General features: G+C 40.0%; 1 protein-coding gene across 4 annotated transcripts in view; it reads left to right on the forward strand.

Annotated features, from left to right (window-relative positions):
• Positions 1-22,493, forward strand: part of FBXW7 (F-box and WD repeat domain containing 7) — a 164,950-nt gene that overhangs the window by 52,711 nt on the left and 89,746 nt on the right. For all 4 annotated transcript variants that reach the window (XM_082758779.1, XM_082758782.1, XM_082758777.1 and 1 more), the window contains exon 2: positions 15,793-16,350. In XM_082758779.1, the coding sequence (XP_082614905.1) occupies positions 15,862-16,350 (489 nt within the window). In that variant the 5' untranslated portion in view covers positions 15,793-15,861. The remainder of the gene's footprint in view (positions 1-15,792; positions 16,351-22,493) is intronic.

A 22,493-nucleotide genomic window follows, 5' to 3' on the forward strand; every position in this document is an offset into this window, starting at 1 on the left:
ATGTGTGCACTTAAGGTTTCTGCCTGGTGAGCCCCAGAGCTGAGTGTGGCAGGTGCTGCTGGGGCTGGGAGATCCCACCTCCCAGGCAGATGGGCCACAGGCTTTTTTTTTTTTCTCCCATGCAGAATCAAAACCCAAAGAATATGAGACAGTATTTGGGCAATCCGTAAAAAGCAACCAAAGCTGTTTCAGGTCAATGTCTGCTCTTGAAGATGGGTTATCTTGGAAATGTGTGCTTGGTCTCACTAGTCGGAGCAGTAAGAGCAGATCTGCGCACCCCGTTGGTGCTCTTACCCCATGTTCACTGCGTACCTTTGAGAACGGATATGAACAATAAGGGAGTGGATTTTGATAAAATCTTCTCTAGGAAATAAAAGCATTTCTCAAAGCCTTTTTTTTTTCTTTTTTTTTTCTTGGGTTTATATTGGAGAAAGAAATCTTGTTTGCTAGATATTTCCCAGGTGTCAAGATAATAGGAATGGAAATGTAAATGCCTTAGTTCAATTGTATTTTTTCTATCATGATGGAATTTATATCTAATCATCACTACTGTTGAGCAAATAGATGACTCTGATGTCCTGGTGAGCAGAAAGTGATTTTTAAACTTTGGACAGATCGGTGCCATCTGTTAATCAGCCCTGCCTGCATCTGAGATTATGGAAGTCCACATATAGATTATGAGAAATATTAAGATAGAAACAGACTTGAAAGCCCCATGTATGAATTGGACTTTACGTGGTCAGGATGATTTGTACCGTGTTCTGTTTTTCTTTGTTTAGGAGTGGGCCTTTTGAGAAGTTGAGCTGTATACCAAGAGAAATGCCTTAGGCTTACTAAAACCCCTTTTAGGCTGTTGGAGTGCAGATGATTACTGTAAGGTCCAATCTACAGGCTTCCCGCTGTGCCTGCCATAGGACGTAACCTAATCAGCCAGGTTTTCCAGTAAGGACAAATGCAGAAACCTTGTTTGTGGTGGTGCTGTAGCTGCTGCCACCCAAAGTATTATTCAGAGCATCTTCCAACTTGGCATTAGAACAGCAGAAACAGTCGTAGTGAAATACAGCTGCTAACAGCTGGAGTGTCCCACACATCTTTTTTATGTGGTAGTGATAAAAACCCATTCTGAGTTAATTTGAAAATGGCCTTATTTTTTTATGGTTATTTTGCCAGTCTTTTCTTTGAACAACTTTTCTCTGTTAGAAATGACCAGCTGACTCAGAAGCGTGCCCTGGCTGTTCCGTGCACCCCAGAGCTCTGTTCCCCTGTGCTGTCAGTGTTAGACTCTTCGGGTTTCCCTTCCTGTCGTTTTGGGGCTGTGTGTGGCACGTACGAGAGACTCTTGTCTGACAGGCTGTGCCGTACCAGCTGCCTTGCATTTCCACCTGTTACCAACTGTCTGACAAGTCTTTCCCTTTGAACATCAAGACGCCTTTCACTAGGGCCAGAGTAACTTCACCTACGTGCTCCGGAACTGTGCTGATTTCCAAGAACTGTGCAGAAGCTGTGGGGTACAGCAGCTGTCCTTTGCCACACCACACACCTGACGCAGCAGCGAGGATGGACAGCAGGTCTGGGTGGAAGCAGTGCGGTCTGTGTCTGATCGATACAGCTGGTGCTGTTTGGCTCTGCTGTCCTGCAAGGACAGTGATGACTCTTCATCTTCATGATGACTGCACTGACAGCACCCTTGAAAAGTCAGGAAGGTGGAGTGGCCTGCACTAAAGGTGGGTCAAGACAGTGACATTGGTGCCTTTTCCTGCTTGCAGCTGCCACTGTGGTGGGGTCACAGCTGCAAAGAAGCTGTCCCAGCTCTGCATGAGAAGCAGGTGCAGCTCTGGCAGACGGGTGGTTTGGTGAGACAGTGGTCTGTATGGGATGCACACATGCGTACAGCAAAACTTTTACTGGCTGATTTGAAGGCATTCATTTGGAATTGGTAACTGCTGTTTTATGTGCCATCAGGCAGGTGGCATGCATGGATTTAAAGAGTAAGACAGGAGTGGAAAAGGCTTCCTCGGAATACCGTCCATATTAGACTTAAAGCAATCTGTTTGTATTTGAAAAATGATTCTAATATGCCTTTTTAGCTCTTTATGCATCTACTATCAAGTAGGGGTTAAATGAGGGACTTAACCTTATTTCAATACATGCACATTGTCAAAAAAGGAGAAAAAATGCTCTGAAGTATCGGGAAACATTCACCTACTTAGTTGTTATCTGTAAGAGTGTTTGTCATGTTAACAGCTGGTGGATCAGACTATAAAACCGAAATCTTTGGTTGTCTGCATTTGGGAAAGGGTCCTGAAGAGAGAAGAAATGAAATTCAGTTCAGAGGGGGAACCTGTTTGGAATTGGTTTGGGTGCTGGGCAAACTCTCCACCAGCTTTTTAGTATTTGTGCTATATCTGCTCTCTGTGTAAGATGGGGGTGAAGGTAGGAAGTTTTTCTGCACTATATAAGAATTTGTTGTTATAGCCAGTTCAAGCTGAACCACGTTATGTTGAAGTAATTTCTGACAGATGCATCAATTCTTTCTAAAGTGATCTTTAAGCCAGCATTTGTCTGCATACAAGAACTGTACAATGAAACACAGCAGTGTATTTAAGGTCAGTAGCACTCTTCTCCTTTTGTTGTCATTGACCTGTCATTCTGCAGTGTGGATGCTAAGTTAATACCAAGTAATATTTTACTGGTACAGCTTTGTTCATATACCTAATATGAATTAGGTGTGCCAGTGCATCTATATTCATGTGGAGAGGAAAGAGAAAGAAGGTAGAGCTAACTTCCAGTTAAAAAACTGCCTCCCTAACTTCTTTGTGACCCTCACAAAATAACTTTGCCATTTGTTTTTCTGGACTTCCCATGACAAGTTCAAAAGACAGCAAGCTGCAGGACAAGTGCATTGATTTGGGTCTTTGATATGTGGCTTCTGCCAACCTCAGTAGCCAAGTTTAGATCCCTAATGCTAGCAATGAAACACGGCTTGCTTTTATTGCAGAATATAGCATAAAGTTTATGGGCAGGTGTTTGTTCTGCAGCGGTGTAAGATGTTAATTGGCCCCAGGCTGTCCCCTGCCCTGGAAGGGTGTATGGTCTGCTGTCCTCAGAACAGCTCACGTTAGTCACTTTTAATCCAGTGCTGGTTTGCTCTGACTGGGGAGCTTGCTGACCTCCCTGATGTGGGGTGGGTTAGGCAGCACTCTTGCAGTTGGCTTTTGGTGGAGCTTCGCCAGCCACGTCCTGTGGCAGAGGTGCAGCAGCATCTTCACTGGCGTTAGCCTCAGAGAAGGGTCTCCCTCTACAACATGTTACTTTCTGCAATTGATTTATGACCCAAATTTCAAATTTTAAGAGCATTTGTATTTGTGCAGGCTTTGCCAGTACCTCTTTAGGTTGGTAGTTCAGTTACATGATTTTTGTTCCCTCTTCCTGGGGTCAGTGCTGCCCGGTCTGGGACGCAGCTCTTCTCCCTGCTTGTGCTCACAGCACCTTTCTGTAGTAGGAAGGTGCTGTAGAGCAGGAGCACTGAATACCTAGTCTATTGCTTCGTGGAATTTTCAAGGGCACTTGATTGCCTCCCTGTCCCTAATGTTGAAGGCCATCTAATGTTCATTTCCAGGTACCTAGTTTCATCTCTGGTCACGCAGACACCCCAAATTACTTTCCCAGCCACAGACAGAGTTTGGCTGAGCAAACTGAAGTTTCCTTAGGTTGGCAGGCAAATGGCCTGCTGCTGAACATACTGCTTAATCAGTTACTGAAATAAGATTCTCGGAGAGCCATCTTAAGGGCATTAAACCAATAACAATAATTGCAACCATTTCCATTTCTCCAGTGGAGCCTGCTAAGAGTCTGTCTGGGCAGAGGCCAGATTCTTTTAGACAGGTTGGGTTATCATCTTCCTTCGAACCTGGCAGTTGCACATGCTGTTTGTCAGCAAGCGCCTTGTTGTTCTGCAAGGTCAGAGCTTCGATCTGCTGCCGGAAAGCTTCCCGGTGATGCAGAGAACATAACACTCAGGAACCAACGTGTGGTAAGCGGTGTTCTGGAGAAGTGAGGTTAATGAGAAGACATTTGCTGTTTTTAATACAGTGTGGAGACTGATTTTTTTTTTCTTTGCTTTCAAGTGAGACGCTAAGAAGGGAGTCGGTTCTGCTGTGTCCCAGTAGTATGTGACCTTGTTGTACTTAAGTTTTTCTTATGGTGAAAATGCAAACAAACCAATGTATTAACAGATTTCAGCAAGTCTGGTAAATGCCGCCATTATTCTTCTTTATTTGTATTTCTGGCTTTTATTAAAAGGAAAAAAATAAAAGGAGGTCAAAGACTTCTTATCAGATGCTGATGCAAAGGCATTTAATGAGTTCATTGACTAGCTCTGGATGAAAGTACATGTTTCTTGAGTTCAGCTTTGAAAACACAGTATTCAGAATGGAGCCAATATTGCCCAGCAGATACTGCACAAAATCTGATTGAATGTACATAGCAGAGCATTTCATAAGATATGAAGTCAGACAGTGGACAGATAGATATTCTTCATAAAATATATATTACTCCTTGTTCTTTTACAGCAATCTCACAGGAACAGAGCTGATCTGTATTTTTCCCCCCAAATGGTAAGATTACACCAGCAATAGTATCTTGTGTTGCTTGCATGAAGGATATTTTCTACCCCAACCTGATCCCCAGCTACCTTTTCTTATCTCAGAAATTCAGTTTATAGCTCTGCTGAACTAGGCCTAAATAAAAAAAGTCTGTAATGTATTACAGCCTTTTACTCCCAGCTGCATTAGCAGTACTGATAGAATTACTGGAATTTTTCCTAGCAATTAAAACTACATGACAGCTGAATGTTATAGATAATAGTCCTTCAAACTTTCTTAAAGAGTAGGCAACCGAAAACAGGAAATGAAAATAGAAATTTTAAACAGTAGCCTTACCGCTATGGATCTTCATATGCAAAGTACTGTTAGTGATAGCTTGGCAAGACTTGGGGACTTTTTTCACCTTGTGGAAAAAGAAAAGAAGTAGCATTAGTATTAATAGATAGTTCTTTAATGTCTGGTAAGCTGTTCTTTATTTGTACAACAAAGACCTGGCAGTCTTTTCTAGAAATTCAGTCTGAAATGAAGCTATATTTCTTAAATAGCAGTGCTTGGGCCCATTTGCAGACATTGTACCATGGGACCTTCTATGTCTATTTAGCTGGAGAGCTCTTAATATTTTTGACTGGATGTTCAAGCAGTGGCATTGCAGCTTATGCACCAGAGCTGCTCTGTCCATAATGTCTATCGGATATATCTCTGATACCTATGTGGTAGATCTCAAAAGAGACGATATTATTTCCAGCTTCTTGAGAAAATTGTGCTATGCCATGAAACTTCTTGACAGCCAAGGAGAAGATTATTCTTGGTGCTTGCTCGATTTACACTTCTCTCAGCTTCAGTCCTGTGGTGTTTTCCTTCTTAACCACTGGAAAGATTTTCAGCACAAAGTGAGTGTGCATGCGTTCATCTGGTTGTGCGTTGTCATTACACACTAGAGCTGTTCATCTCAGTTAGGAAAGAGTTTAGTACTTGGCATTAATTTCTTCCTTCCCCCCATTTAAACTTCACTAAATTCAGTTTAAATTTAACTAAATGCAATTGCTCTCTGTCCTCAAGGTCTACCTCGGCTGAAGTTCACCTCTTCTGTCCATCTCTTCTGCTCTGCGTTCCAGGTTCACCTTTTTTGTTCTGTGCATCTGCCTCCTTGTGCTGCACTTCTGCAGCCTTTCAATTAGAGATTCTGTCCAAGAAATCATGCTGCCGTTTTGCCAGAAGCTGACACTGGCCATCTGGTAAAATTGCAATTCACTATCAGTAAAACCCATAATTTGGGGAAATGTACCCAAAATGACTTTTATGATTAGTGGACAGGAAAGAAACGGAGACGGAGAAGTCATTTGGGTACTCTATAAATCACTTTGAGGTTTTTAGACCAAGCATCTTAATGGCAGCACTCTCGCTGCCAAGTGCTGTTTTGCTTTTACCTTCAGATATTTTGCATTAATAATGAGCAGTTCTTCTTGGAAGTTATTTATGTATTGCTCTTATGATACCGTTCTGCAAAGCAGCACCGTGTGAGGTACCAGGCTATGTGAATGGCTTCATAAAGCAGCTCGGCATAACGTATTGCTAAGGTCTGTAGGTTTGTATGCTGGAAATGCATCCCTGCCCAGGGGCCATGTCCAGCACTGTTGTGGATGCTGGAGACAAATCTACAGTAAGGTTGTTTTGGCTGTGCCAGCTACTGTGCGTGTTAAGCTTTATGGCCTTGAGATCTCTCTGCAGTGGAACTAGGCACTTTTTTATCAGCAGCTGGGTAACCTGTGGCGCTGTCGGAGCGGAGAGGAGGTGACCATGGCAGCTCGTGCTCCTGTGTGCTCCCAGGCAGGGGCAGCCAGCTAACTGTGCTCGGGCAGCTGGGCTCGTGCTACATGTTCTGCAGCTTTTAAATGTGCCTGCTGAGCTAAGAGGGAGTATTTCTCTAATTTAAGACTTAGCCGTGATGAATTTACTATCTTCCTAGTAAGCTATTAGAGTGAGTAATTATTCTCATAGTTAATTCCATTTGGATTTTTCTAATTTCAGCATTCAGTGGTTGGACCTTGCTTCTTGTCTATTAGATAAAATCCCTGTTCAGCTGGATACTTAGGAACAAAGTAGTCATTTCTGCATGATAATCACATTGCCTGCTTACTTAAAAATAGTGCGGTACTGACGGATTGCTCTGGGTTCAGTTCCTTCTGTTGGAACATAGAGCTTAATTTGTGCATTTTCTCAGGAGAGTTTTCCATGATATGTAGTGCTCCAGCATGGCTTAACTGGAGTTACTACTAGAAAGCAAGATTAGGAGTGTCATCCTCTTCTCTCCTATGGCTCCCTTCCTATGGATAAAAGGCCTTGAGCTGCATAAAAGCATCCAAAATGATGTTCTTCCAGGCAGCTGGGAAGGTCTCTGTATGCAGGGCTGTTGATGGAGCACTGATCTCCATCAAGACTGATCTCTAGGACTTTAGATACAGGCAATACAGGTCTACTAGTCTGAGGGTGATCTGCAGAGATTAGGGGCCAGCTTGGAAAGCTGTCTTAACTACCACAGACCCCAAACCTCTTTAGCTTAGTTTAGGGAAGGGGTAGGAGGAGTGAAACTAACCTCCCAATTTCCCAAACAGATGACATTTTAAGAACCGTGTTGTGTCCTGCTGAACTGTAGGAGTTGTCACTCTTGCTGTATGATGACTGGGGTTGTTTGTTTGTTTTGAGAGAAAATCTTTATTACATGTGTATTTAGCATGAAGTAAGAGTTGGGACGATCCCATTTCTACATTTCTAGGCTTTGCTAAGTAGGCATGCAACAGCATCTTTAAATCATAAGACTGTAATTATCTGCCTGCTCTATTTATCTAATCTGAGAATTTTTCAGCCCATGTGCTTCTCTAGTAATGTAACTAAAGATATTCTGATTATATTGCTGTTAAGTATGATCTACTGCTTGTTTTTGGCAATAAACTTCTCTTTATTAGTATGCACAGAAGGCATACTTGAACTGAGACTGAAATATCAAGATAGAAACTTGCTATTCTAAACTGAACAAACGAGCATGCTAGTTCTGTATTACTAGTAGTAGCAATACTGCAGGCTTCACGTAGTAATCTGTTTTGTAAAAAAAATAATATATATTTTTTAAAGTGTATGCATTAATTATGCAAGGTAAGCTTCCGTTTAGAGAGGTAAAATGAATATAGGAATCCAAGTCACAGTAAAACTGTCAAAGCACAAGGATAAGAATAAAACTGAAAATTGTGCTTTACCTTTCTAGCTCAGAGATTATTTCAGTGAGAAAAAGGACGCTGATTAACATTACAGATTAAGTGGCAGCATGGAGGACTGTATGGAGGACTTGCCTGTCTTATGTTGTTTTCAGTAGCTGCTGGAAATTTTGGCACCCTTTAAACTCCTCCAAGCTTTTTGCTGCTTTTCATTTTCTGAGGAAAGGGGAGAAGCCTGTCATTAGTCACACATGATTGTTAACTTGTCACGTTTTACAGATTATTCCTTTTTACTTCAAAGAGTAGTTGTTGAAAAGATACACCAGCCATCTTCTGTATAACAGTTATTATTGATGTAACTACTAAAAATAACACAATTATTTATATGAACACAGTGAGATCGGTCATAATACTGATTTCCTATTGTGGATTGTTGCCTCCCATGATGATCTTTCAAGGATTTTGAATTATTTTATTCTCAATTTATATCCATTCACTCTTCTTGATGAAAACATAAGAAAACAAAATTAAAAAGGAGGAGTAACTTTGTTGGTCTTAGTTTTCTGTGAGCTGAGAGGTAAGAATATTCCTGGTGTATAGTCATGAGCTCTCCATTTCTTCAATAACTCTGTATTTGTGTTGATAATTGTCAGTTGTGATATGGCTTTTGGGGAAAAGGACTTAAGATTATAATTTTATATTGTTTTCTTATTACGAGGTGATGGAGTCTTCCAGCAGCATCCTCAGTGGATCGCTTTACCATTTTCTCTAATTACCACCCTATCCTTACCCCTACGGTATTTTGCAGTAATTCTCATTTCCTTAAGTATCGAGTTCTAAGGTAAAAACATACCCTGTATAACATGCTATTCTGTAATTTGCTATGGTATTTTGTTCCTCCTTTTTGAAGTGAGGAAAATGCATATATTTTTAACATCTCAAATATAAGATCTAAGGCCATGAATTTCTTGCAGAGAAGTGTTTATAGAAAAGATCAGTCTTCCTCTCTTCCTATTTTGTGTTGACTGCTTTAATTTTGTTAGTGTGTCTCAATAATACATTTTATATCATAATTCTGTTGTTAAAAACTTCCGCAACTTGAACTCAGATGAGTTAGAAGAAGATGAGCAAGAAGTCTTTCTGGGCTAGGTCTCTTCTGTGTAATGTTTTATCCTGAACAGTTTTTCCTGTTTTTGAGGAGAGAAGAAATGGGGTTCTGGTTTATGGTGTTAAGATCTAGCATTCCTCTTGATGTTGTGAAGACAGAGAAATCATGGAATATATTTTAGCTATAAGTAATCCAAATTCTGTGTGTGTGTGCATGAACCTCGCAGGTGATTGTGTTGCTAATGAATCTGTGTGTGCCCTGCCTGTACAGAGCAAGCAAGAGCATTGTGCCTTTTGCAGCTTTTCTGACTCTGCCACAGTCACTGTCTGAAGAGTTAAGGGAATCTGTCTTGAAGAGACTGGGCTTTTACCGTAATGGCTTAAAAGAGTTTTATTCACCCACTTAAACATGCAATATGAAGTTATTTGTTTCTGAATAGAGAATGGACATTAAAAGTTAATGTTCTGTGCTGATGTTCAAAGTGTACAAATGAAGATCATGTGGAAATACTACAGAAAAAATAATGTAAAAGGAAGAAAGGACAGATACATAAAAGGAAAATTTATTCTCCTACACTAACAGGACCAAGACCTATTGAGCAGAAGATGTTACTTTCGATTCAGCAGTTGAGTTCTAAGGAGGGAATGGACATCTGCAGTTTGAAACATTTGTATGAGTATAGCTGGAGGTCAGAAGAATGCAATGAGTGCTGGGCCCTTGTTTTGTTCATATAAAATACCTTAGTCTGTATAAAGTAATTAGATATCATACTTTATCATTATCTAAAGAAAAAGTATGTTGACTGCTTGTTGCTCAAGCTGTTTCTTCTAAACTTTTGCCTAATAAAGGTCCTAATTTATCTTCCACCTCTGATATTTTTTCATGCCACTCAGCTGAAGCACTGCTAAATATATGTAAATTCCCATAGTAATTTCTCATGTTTCCTCAACTATTTTTTCTGTAATCTTATTGTCTGCTGGGTCTTGTAAGCTATTTCATGTTTTATCTTGTATTTCATACTTTACCTGTGTTTACTAAGAGGAATTAGGATTACCTGATAGATCTTCCATATCCCCATTGTCTTTCCAACTCAGAGCTAAATTTTCTTTTAATTGCTTTCCTGTGTTTGTCCCTGTAATTGATAGCAAGGGATGTTGCTCTCTTGTACTCTTTAATACCTACATCAGCTATTGTGTCTCATCTAAATTTGTTTTGCAGGGAATTGATCAGAACAGGGCAAAATATGGGACTGAAAAGTAGCACTCAAGGCTAAAAGGGTTTGGGAGACAGAGGCAGAGGATTAGAGAGGGGGCTGTCTTAAGAGGCAGTCCTAGGAGATGGTAAATTTGGATGATGAAGCAGGGAGAAAATGGGTGAAGTCTGGTGAAATAAGATTGTTGGGCTAAGAGAAGCAGGTGAACAGAGGGGAGAGACATCTTACAGTAGACCCCATGTTGTGGGAAAAGTGGAATTGTCTTTGTTCAAAAAGATGTAGGTCTTTTTGGCTGGGGCATGGAGACTTGATGAAAAGCCTGAGAAGGCAGATAAAAAGTTGGGACCAGATTATAGTAGGGAGGAGAGGTAATTAAAACTGGCCACACAAGAAGATTAGAGGCAGCTGGACTTAATTAAATTTGCACAGGGAAACCTTAACTGTGTTTGTTTTGTTTCTTTTTTTTTTTTTTTTTTTAATTTACTGAATGCTTAGTCTAGTTTTTTGCTTGCTGTCAGGTTTATGTTTGACATAAGTCATTAAAGGAGCACTTTAATTTTCATGTTGGTTACTCTGACCATTTTGCACTAAATAAACAACATGAATCGGTGGTAAAGGATCTTAAAGAGATTGCATAAGGGAGCAGGATGATTTCTTATCCAACAGAGGCTGCGTGTGCTGCTCTACTCTATCTTGTCTGCTGATCAGTCTCGAGTAAAGAAAAAAAAGCAGTAGCCGGAGACATGCTGGGCAAGACGATGGTAGAGCAGGAGCAGAGAAACTTTTTAGCAGCTGATTTGTGTGGAGCCTGGGGCTGTGAATTGGCCGGATGAGCAAATTGAGGTGTGTATACCTTTGGAAGAAGTGGCTTTATTCTTGGAAAATGCGTGCCTACTTGTCTTGCTGTAGAATGAGTTGCACTGAGAATGATGTATTTTGCTTCAAAGCTACTGAAATTTAAAAAAAGTTTAATGTTCATTTTGCTCAGATCTACATTTTCAGATAATGGAAATATAGAAGGTTTGTTTATTTTCCAGTTCTCCACAATATATTAAACTCATAATTTTATGACTAGAGGAGGCCATTGCTATGATCTAGGTTCCCACCCTGTGTAATGCAGCAAAGTTCATCTCCTACAATTTCTGTTTAAAGCCCATGAATGTAGTTTAAGGTGTGGCTATGTCTGAAACGTCTTGTCTTCATTAATGCCTTGCATGAGGATAATTGTCCAGTACTGTAACCCACAGAAGTGCTTTTTTTCCCCTTTGACTTTGTACAGTTTGTTTCCAGTTATTGCACTGTTATGGTTCTGTTTGGGTTTGTTACTTTGCTGTTGGAAGCCTTTCCCATATGCGAACTTTGGGGCTAGTAGTACAATCATTACATCAAATGTTATTTTTACAGCGTGTAGGCTGCCTGTGCATAGTGCTGCCTAGTGTCAGCTATCGTGTAAAGTCCAAGTATTTTTTTTTTTTTTTTGCCTAGAAGGGGGTTTGCATCTCTCACTTGGAAGTTAAGTCTTGATAACCTTTTCAAGTTTTGCCACACAAAACAGGCTCACTACCCCCACCCTGCCCTCTCTGCCTCTGACCTCCTCTCCTTTTTTTTTTCCCCTAATTTACAGTTTTAAGTGATAAAAGGGCATAATGAAGAGCCAGCCGTACATATGGAGATTTCCAGGTATTCCCATAGTTATGTTTTTATAAGTTTAAAAATGTGCAGTGGTTCTCAGATCTGCTGAGGGGACGGAGAGGTTTTGGCGGGAAAGCAGGCCGCGGGGCGCTCGCCTCACGGAGCGGAGCCTGCTGCGGCTGTCGGTCCTGAGGAATTTCCCTGTACTTCCCTGGTGATCCTCAGCACTTCTTACAGCTGGTTTTGAGCTACTGTTTTTCTGGGTTACTTCTTCAATCTATTTTCTGTGCATATTTTCTGGATAAAGCTGAAGAATTCAGTGTGAGCAGCACTTAATGTTGAATGTAGATGGAGGTGTGTTCTGAGGCTCGGTGTTCACTGTTGGCTCCCTTCCAGGATTTACGTTTTCCTGAGGGATTCCCTGTATTTCCATACAGTGACCTGCTGAAAGTGTTAGGAAACTTCCCTGAGCCTTGCCTGCCAGAGTTGCTGGCCCAGCTCAGTGAGGTTTGCATGATAAATGCATATGCAGGCATTGCTGCAGCCCTGTCACGCTTCGGTGGCTGTCCGAATTTCTCACTCAAGTCTGAGGTGGGCAGGAAAAGCAAGAGCTTCCCGGTACCAATCTGAGGATATGTTGGACTCCATGCTCCTTGTGGGGTCCCTTCCAACTTGGGATATTCAATCATTATGTGATAGAAGTATGGGGCTCAGAGTACATGTGAAGGAGGCCCGGTGCTAGATGAAAACACAGCATCTTAGTTCTCTGGCAGTCTTCACCCTGCAAAATAATAACCCCTTACTGTTCCATATCTACCTTATGTATGGAAATGGTTACATCTTGTGTATTAGCTGGCAGCAGTTAATTCTGCAAGCACTTGCGTGACAGAAGGCAGCTTTAATGTTTCACATCTCTCAGATAACGTACATCCATCTGTGCTTCAGCAAATGTATCACCTCTTTGCATATTGATGCTTTCTGATGTAGCACTGCTTGTAATTAAATTTTGATAATGCATTTTATAGGCTTCTGGAAAAAAACAAGCTGAGTTTGTTTAGATACAGAGCGAAACGGAAGTTGTGTTTGAGGCTAACATTGTGAATTGATGGTCACTGCAAAAATGGAGGAATAATTAAAAATCCATAATAAAACTAGCATATTGTCTTTTTGATTGGCTGGAATTTCATTTAGGCCTGTTATTAACAGTAACAGTAGAGTATTTTTGTTATTTAAGCAGTTAGCAGAATCTGATGCATTTTATAATTATTATTGTCATCTGATTTGTTATTTTAATGCTAACCTTTCATGTTAGTTGCTTATAGGTAAAATTGAAAGTATGTTTGAAATTCTAGGAACAAGTAGAGCATTTACAACTTCAGCAAGTACGTCCTAAACAGGTAGTTGCATATATTTAAAATAAAGCTGGTGATACTGAAGAATGTTTAAAACTCTTAAGCTTCATTTGTGACTAGAGAATTGCAGTGGAAATTAAAACTGTTAGACAGTGAAGGTGTAGATTTCTTGCGGTCACCAGTGGGGTCCCTCAAGGCTCCATTTTAGGACCGGTACTTTTCAATATTTTTATAAATGATCTGGATGTAGGAATAGAGGGTATTTTGAGCAAGTTTGCTGATGACACCAAACTTGGAGGAGTTGTGGACTCAAATGAGGGCGTAAAGGCCTTGCAGAGGGATCTGGACAGGTTGGAGAGCTGGGCGATCACCAACCGCATGAAGTTCAATAAGAGCAAGTGCCGGGTCCTGCACCTGGGACGGGGAAACCCTGGCTGCATGTACAGACTGGGCGATGAGACGCTGGAGAGCAGCCTAGAAGAGAGGGATCTGGGGGTCGTGATAGACAGCAAGTTGAATATGAGCCAGCAGTGTGCCCTGGCAGCCAGGAGGGCCAATCGTATCCTGGGGTGCATCAAGAACGGCATCGCTAGTAGGTCAAGGGAGGTGATTGTCCCGCTCTACTCTGCGCTGGTGCGGCCTCACCTCGAGTACTGTGTGCAGTTCTGGGCACCACAGTATAAAAAGGACATGAAACTGTTGGAAAGTGTCCAGAGGAGGGCTACGAAGATGGTGAAAGGCCTTGAGGGGAAGACGTACGAGGAACGGCTGAGGTCACTGGGCCTGTTCAGCCTGGAGAAGAGGAGGCTGAGGGGAGACCTCATCGCAGTCTACAACTTCCTCGTAAGGGGTTGTCAAGAGGCAGGAGACCTTTTCTCCATTAACACCAGTGACAGGACCCGCGGGAACGGGGTTAAGCTGAGGCAGGGGAAATTTAGGCTGGACGTCAGGAGGGGGTTCTTCACAGAGAGGGTGGTCGCACACTGGAACAGGCTCCCCAGGGAAGTGGTCACTGCACCGAGCCTGTCTGAATTTAAGAAGAGATTGGACTGTGAACTTAGGCACATGGTCTGAACTTTTGGGTAGACCCGTGCGGTGTCGAGAGTTGGACTTGATGATCCTTAAGGGTCCCTTCCAACTCAGGATATTCTATGATTCTATGATTCTATGATTCTATGATTCTTATATAGTCCTTTTAAGTATTGGTTTTTAAGTGACTTAAGTACTTCAAAAAATCAAGATCTTCTCACTTTTTCTGAGAAAGTAAGATGTCCTGTTGTCACATTCATAATGCCTAAACTATGTAGCAAGCCTGATAAATAACTTGTGCTAGCGTCAGGTGGTATTCACAACCACATTTGAATTGCATGATGAAATGGAGATAAACATCACTCAAATATGCTAAGAAAAAAAAAAAAAAAAGTGAAAATGCATCTCTTAGAGTGCTCTCTTAATGGCATCTTTCTCAAGTACTACTTAGTATGTATAGAAAATTAAACATGTTTATTTCCGATGCCCATTGCACTCAAGGTTGGAGTTGTTAGCTTCTGGTTTGGGTCACGTGCAACCCAGTGCCCTGCTGGGTTTTTCCCCTGGTAAAAGCAGAAGTCAGCACAGTCTCTGCTGTTTCCTTCATGTCCTTGCCTTGATGTGTATAGCTTAATTGTCTTTTATTGTGAGCTGCTAGTTCATGGAGTGGAACTAATTGCTAGTGGACACTTGCTTGGAACACATTTCAGCTTCTCAGCTTTGAGGGTTTATTTGGGGGTGACTGTCATGTGGTTAGATATGTGGAAACCTGAGAACCATGTCTTTGGGATTTAAGTATTGCTTCCGTGCTGAAGAGGAGGCAGGTGTTCAGAATCCCATCTATGAGTTCCTCTCAAAGCAAGACTTTAAAACCATCTGTAAATGTGTTTCTGTGGCTTTTACATTAAGACACAATGAAATGACTTGAGCTATGGTTTCTGGGACCTTCCAGTCACCTCAGCAATAAATTTAGTATTTTTAAAAATATCATAGAGCAAAGATGGGGTTTATCTATTCAGACCTCTGTCATCCAAGCCTCTAAAGTTTTCTGGTCTGATTTTAAAAACAAACAAAACAAAGGAACAAACTGACAGGTGGTAGACTTTCTGAAGATACGGAGTTGTTCTTTTGTGCATGTGTGGGTGGGAGAAGAGTGGGTTGAAGAATGTCTTCCTCTACTGAAGGACTTGTGGAAACGAAGTCCTTTACTGCTCCTACTGTGATATGGGGCACTCGTGCTCCTTTCCAATGCTGTCGTTGTGCTTTCTGAATCCCTTGTGTAGCTTAACATGCTGAGTAAGAGGTGTGCTGTGTGTATACCTGAGCACGGGGTGCCATGCACAGCTAAGAAGCTGGTTGTTTTCTCTTGGCATGTATACTCACGTGCAGGTAGTTCTGAAAAACTTAGGAATTTTGCAGAATCTAGTTTTTACAGAGATCATGTTCAGACTATATGATAGTAGAAATGACTCTCTTGTTAAAAGCTTGACAATGAACTGAAAAAATTGAGTCTGAAGTTGAAACTGCTCCTTGTTGCGTGGAATTTCAAGTTGTTGGGAGTAGTACAATGCAGTGATATTTTATGCATCATCTAATCAAAAATATAGCTTGTAATTTTCCACTTTTTTTTTTTTTGTCTCCTTAGAATGTGAAAGCATTTGCATCTTCAGATAGCCTAGCCAAGGTCCAAGAAGTAGCAAGCTGGCTTTTGGAAATGAATCAGGAACTGCTCTCTGTGGGCAGCAAGAGGCGACGAACTGGTGGATCTCTTCGAGGTAATGCTTCCTCAAGCCAAGTAGATGAGGAGCAGATGAATCGGGTTGTAGAAGAGGAGGAGCAGCAGCAAAGACGACAACAAGAGGAGCAGCACATTGGGAGGAATGGGGAGATAGGAGGAGAAGAACCTGGATTTGATGACAGACATGAATCCCAGCAGGAACAGTTAGAAGAAAATAACAATAGACTTATTACAGTGGATGAAGAATCCACTTGTAACCAAGAGGAAGATGATGATGAACATGCTGGTGATCAAGAGGAGGAGGTGGAAGAGGAGGAGGAAATGGACCAGGAGAGTGATGATTTTGATCAGTCTGATGACAGCAGTAGAGAAGATGAACATGCGAACAGTAACAGTGTCACAAATTCCAATAGCCTCATGGACTTGCCCATTCACCAGTCATCACCATTCTACACAAAGACAAAGGTGAGAAACTGATTTTTTTTTTTTTTATTATTAATCTTGGTTAACTCTGGATTTTGGAAAATAATATCTATATATAAACTTAAACTGAGGTTTTAAACTGAGGCCAAGACTTTGTTTCCTAAAGAACTTAGTTTGTGGACTACATAAATTCTTAAACTGTATTGTTTTCACTGTTAATAATCAGAAAATCTGCAGGCATTTGACATGAATAAGTACTTGTTTTAAGGGACTAGAGCTCTCAAAGACTATTTTAAAAAGAACAGGGTTGTTTTAAAAAGTATTTCATATGCTGACTCATACCCTTAATAAGACTCTCCAGGGGTTATTTATGTTTTCTTTTTCAAAGCAGGCAAGAAAGAAGGTAAGCAATTGTGTGTATGTGGTGGTCTGTGAGATCTAGTTCAAAGTGTTGGTCATGAAAAGTTAGTGTGAAATATTACAGGAACTCAACGTTCTCCCTTCTAGACAGGTCACGGTGATTTCATTGACAACATATGGATTTAAAAGAACGTAATAGTGAATCATTCATTTATAGTCATTGCATAATGCTGTATGACATGCTACTTGAAAGGAGCTTGTAAATTGTGTTAAATGATTGAAAATTTCCAGTTTGCAACAACAATTTGAAAATAAATAATAGCATTTTTATTGTTACAAGTATCACCCAACATTTAAGATCCATTGTTTGTTAGGAGTTCACCATGTTTTCCGAATACCTCAAGAAGAAAGAATTATCTTAGCTTTTAGCAGCAGCAAAATCTGAAAGAATAATGATAGCGGTGATACTGCCTAATGAAAGGGAGGAGCAGGGAAGTGGCGTTGTGGAAGAGCATTGTTCTTAAGCCTATGTGCTAATTTTGTAATCATCATAAATTGGTAATAAAACACTTTGTTTCCTTCCACCTTTCAAAATAAAACAGAAACCCCTCAAATTCTTATAATATACTCGGTTTTCTGAAAACTGATGTAAAAAAAAAAAAAAAAAAAAAAAAAAAAAAAAAAAAACAAACACAGAAGCAATTAACAGTGCTCCCTATTTGTATGACTATGAATATAAATGTATTGATAATCAGACTTGAAGATGCACCAGAACAGGTAAATAGGATGAATATTTGCTTGAAGCTGCAGCAATACGTTTTTGGTATTGCTGATTAGTTTGTTTAGAAAAGTCATAATGTTTTCATGTGTTTTTTTAGGAAATGATACAACTTTATAATTCTACTGTTCAAGCTTCTGAAGTGTACGCTTTCTAACTTGGAATGAAATGCTGTGATGCAGTCAAATTTCATGTCATTCAGTTAGCTTTCTACGTGCTGTTTTTAATCTGATGATTTGGTTTTCCAAAGTTCAGTGTTACTTGTTGATGATTGTGTAACAATTAGCACCCATCCAGTTTGGACTTGATACATAATGTAAGATATATTTACACTCAGAAATACATGTAAAGTCTCTGACTCAAAAGCTTTGTTTTTCTTTGTAACTAACCGTACTCAAAATACGTATGAACTGAGCAGAACATGATCAGTTCTGAAGCTTTTTTTAATCATCTCTAGTAATGAATGCAATTTTCAAAATTTTTTTTATGGCACATTCAATATGAATCAATATTCCAAGGAAGTTCTGCCTAAAGGAGCTTGTCTCAGAGATTTTCGTATAGATACACAATTTCTGTGTTGTCTGATAGTTGCTTTGCATTTTGTTTCCATGCAGTGCTGGCCATTTTCATCTGTGCTGCGCCCTCAGGCTGTGCTCCTGCAAGAACTGTTTGGGGAGCTAGGTAGTGGAAATCATCTTTGGGAATTGTTTCTGATTCATGGTGTGACTTTATTTTTGATAGTTTTAACTGTATACCTGAAGGAGCAGCACAGGTAGAAAGCTGCTTGAGCTGGCACTGCTCGAGGTCATGGTTATGCAGTAATGCTTCATTAATTCCTATCAATTCCTTAATAAAACAAAATCTAACTATAGGAACGCATTCTGTGTTAGGAAATATTGTAGAAATACAGCTGTGCCAGAGCATGTTTATTTCTACTCTGGTAATTCATTCATGACTAATGAATATGCTGCTTTTGGGAAGAAAAAGGGGTATTTGTAGGTTCATCGGCAGTATTTCTTTTTGTACTTGTTGGAGATGGACTCATCCCAGGAGACTCAAACCTCGTAGACTGACTTTTAGTGTTTCAGATATGCTTCTCAGCATTTGTAGTCTAGTACAGTTCTGCTTCTTGTCGCTCTGGCTGAGTTATGGGCTCCCTTGCTGTATTCTGTATTCCTGTGAAGCTTGCTTTGCGCCACCAGTATCAGCTGTGGGGACTGAATCTGCCGCTCTGCTGTTTCTATGTCAGATGTAAACCCTGCTGCTCAGAGGCATACGTTGCTGATCCAACGCAGTTGCTAGCTTGATGTAGCTGTATGGAGCAATGCTGGCAACATACAGGGTGTTTTCATCAGTACCAACTATCAGGGGATAGGAGCGTGACTGAGTAAAACAGCAACTGCTACAGTTGTGAACTGTTTCTGTGCACTCATATGAACTTTTGGATATCTGTTCTTTGTCTTTCTGTTTTTCTTTTCCTTATAAACTACTGAATAAAGTCTCTTTGTAATGTTTTTTTTTTTTTTTTTTTTTTTTTTTACGTTTTGTTTATTGGCCTGTGGAATCATGTGATGTTAAGGATGTGGCAAGGTTCCCAAGTAACACAGTATATGCCAGTTGTGTTGGGCACCCATCATCTTAGATGTCCACCTGGCAGCAGCAAGCTGACTGTTCTAGCTGATAAACTCAATCAAAATTGCTAAAACATTTATATGAAAATGTTTTTATATATTTATAATGTATGCTTACACAATATGTAGGATTATATATAAATAAAATATGTAAATATTTGCTTGATATTACTGTTCCATGGAAGCAATTGCAGTAATTGTTTCCATAATGTACTGAAAATATTATGACTGAAGGGTGTGTGCCCTTAAAATGAGAGGATACAGGAGTGTCTTTGTTGCATTCACCAGGAGTGCCTTAGGAATCTGGAAGGGTCATTGTGATTATGTTACAGTCCCCTGCTTGAAATGTTAGGCTGATCTGTGTTGACTTCTGTGCAAGCTAAAGCAGATTGTTCAAATGTTTTTGCTTTTTATAAAAGAAAACAGTCCAGCAAGGCAGATCTGTCAGAACTCTTGGTCGTTTCAGTGAATTGTGTTTAAATTTCTGTACTTTTATTCTATTCTGCCTTTTTACTGTGTCTGTTTTGACCATTGTATTCTATTGTTTTCCTGCTGAACTGAAGAGCTGTTTAACTTGTCTTTATTTTGTTTGTGTCTTTATGTTGTGTACATTGACTCAATGATCTTGAGGTCTCTTCCAACCTAGAAATTCTGTGATTCTGTGATAAAGTGATCGAGTTCACTCCTGAAAGGTCTCCTACATGTAGGTACTTAGGACACTGTGTCCAGCAGACGTATTTTCCTATTCTTGTCCTCATTATGGTATTTCCCTTAACACTGATTTTTGAGCATTGATCTGAACTGTAGATGCCAGCACCTCAGTTGTTGCAAGGAGGCTAATTAAAAATTATTCATACTATGTATTACCTGATCACGTAACAAACAATCACATTAACACCTTTGACCACAGCAATGCATTGGGATTTCATGTCCGGCTGCTCTGCCCAACATGATGCAAGACTTTTTCAGAGAGCTTTCTGTTCTGTAAGTATGATCTGTGTTCTTTGCAACTAGAAAATTGAATTGATGCTTGGGTGTGTTCAAGTGAATAGTTTTCTTGTACCCAGTGTACCCCCATTAGATTCTTAACAGTTAATTTTCATTCCCCTCAATCTATCTCCTGTCAAATGTTGTTTGTCATATCTGTTACATAAAAATACAAAACAGCACGGTAGGGTAAAATAAGTAATACATGCAAGGCTTTCAGGAACGTGCTCTCGATGCTGATTGTTTGCTGGTTGCATGGTATGCACAGCATCCATTGCCAGTTCCCTTTGATGACTTTGTATCACTTGAGTTCCTTAGGAATGATTCTGCTACAGTTAAACCACAACAGGAGCAAACAGAAACTTCCAATACATCAGATACTTCGTAGCAACTGCCCTTAAATGCTTTTATCCCACAGTAATTGTGGTATTCTGTAACACTGCAAGGACAGGAAAACATAGCTGGTAGTTACTGGCACTGGGAAATAGCTTACATAAATTAACATCCTTGCTTGTTTTAGATGTTGTTTGCTTAACTATTTCTACAACTTCTAGTTTTTAATGTTAACTTTAATATTAACAGCTGTCATCCTCGGTATACTTAAATCTGTTGTTTTTAATTGCTTTGTTTCCATCAAGATGAGTTGTTTTTGTTTAGTTGCTTTGATGTTTTCTTAGAGGAGTAATGACATCTTGATTATCTTAGAAAATGTTCCCATACAGTTTAAATAAGTTACAGATTTATTTGGCTTTGGGATGGACTTGAAATTTATTGCAGAATGGTGAAAAAAGAAGTCATGATCACTTACACCAAAGCTACCACAAAATTTTAACTGATCTATTAGTTTTTCCTTTATTTAAAATTTATGTTATGTCCTATGTTGAAGCTACCTCAGTTAGGAAACAGTCACTTTAAAAAATAAAAATAAATATTCCTGATAATGGTTAGTTGTGTTCCAGTGAATATTGTTACAGTTTTTTATGATTAAGACAAAAAAGTACTTCATACCAGAGTACCAAAAGCAGTTAGGTGCTGTAGGTCAAGTTGTGGTATCAAGGTATGTTTCCTTTCTTACTCCTGCTTGCGTGTCTGAAGCTGGTCTTTGGCAGATTGAGGAGAACAATCTGAAGATTATACAGAACCTAAAAGATCCAAATTATTATGTCTAATAATAACTTCTTGAGGTGTATAGAGTTGGATCTGTAACCACAAAAACCACATTGATACCCCTTCAGCAGTTGCTGTATTTGAGCATTTACTGCATTATTTAAAGTTAATAATTTGATTCCTCTCATATATAACATACAGCAATGGTAAGGGTTGAGAAGCAGCTTATTTTTCTGGTAAAACTGGTGCACTTTGGTTGCAGTGACCTCTGATTCCAGGTTCCGTATCCACCGTGCCTGTTTGACCACAAAGTCACTGGGAGGTGCGAGTGTGTGAGTGTGAGCATTACACTCCTTGCTCTTTTTGTCCGTCGACCCTGGGGAATGGCGGGGAGACCAACTAAGCTGGCTTGGCTGCAGTGGAGCTAGGTCAGCGCGTACCACAGGCTCGTTCCTGGGAGCTTACATTTCCAGACTTAAAGGTCTGGAGCAAACCTAAAGCTCAAATACTTAGTTTGAGCTCCCAAATCGTGCAGACTGGGAGAGAATTTTTTACTCTCTGGTGCTTGTTCTGAGCTGGTGCATAGAGCACAAGGATATAAAAGATGTATTTTTTGGTAATTTCAGTTTTGTGTGGAAGGATAGTATCAATTTTTAAAACTAAAGGAAATTAAGTGGCTATTGTAAGGAAGATTGCACAGGGCAGTTCATGCCTGTGAAAACTGAAAAGTGGCTCCTCTTTTGTGCAAGTGTAAATTTATTGTCAGAAGGTCAGTAGCAAACAAAGCTTTTTTAGAAATACATGGAAAGAAAGGATAACTAGAGCAATGCTGACCTTTGGGTCAGTTTACTTCCCTCTGTTTAGGGAAGGTTGGAATACTGTGTGTAGGTGGGGTGGTTGTCTTGCAGCAATGTGTGTTAACATTTTTACCTCTTTTTCAGCAGCAGAGGGTGCTGCTATTGCTTTGCTGCAGTCTTATGGAGAGTTGTGCTGTTGTGCTGCATTGCTTTGCAAAGGATTTCCCTCCTGCAGCTAAAAACTTAGTGTGTTTTTTAATCTGCAAAATAAATACAATGGAATTTAAGAAGTTTATACTGTAAAGAGAGATTGCTTTTTTCCCCTTTTTTTGTGTGCAGGGATCATGCATAGGTTATGTAGATTCTTCATGCCTTTCATCTCCTGAGATGTCTAACAATTATCACAATGCTTTAAAGAGTTTTTAAACCAAGTAATAATTCATTTAGTTGTGTCAAAATGGGTACATGTTAGGAAGTGCTCTGACTGTAAGAAAAAAAAAGTTGGCAATAGAATTTTTTGTTCTC

The sequence above is a fragment of the Aythya marila genome (assembly GCF_965140915.1).
Source record: "Aythya marila genome assembly, chromosome: 4".
NCBI classification, from domain to species: domain Eukaryota; kingdom Metazoa; phylum Chordata; class Aves; order Anseriformes; family Anatidae; genus Aythya; species Aythya marila.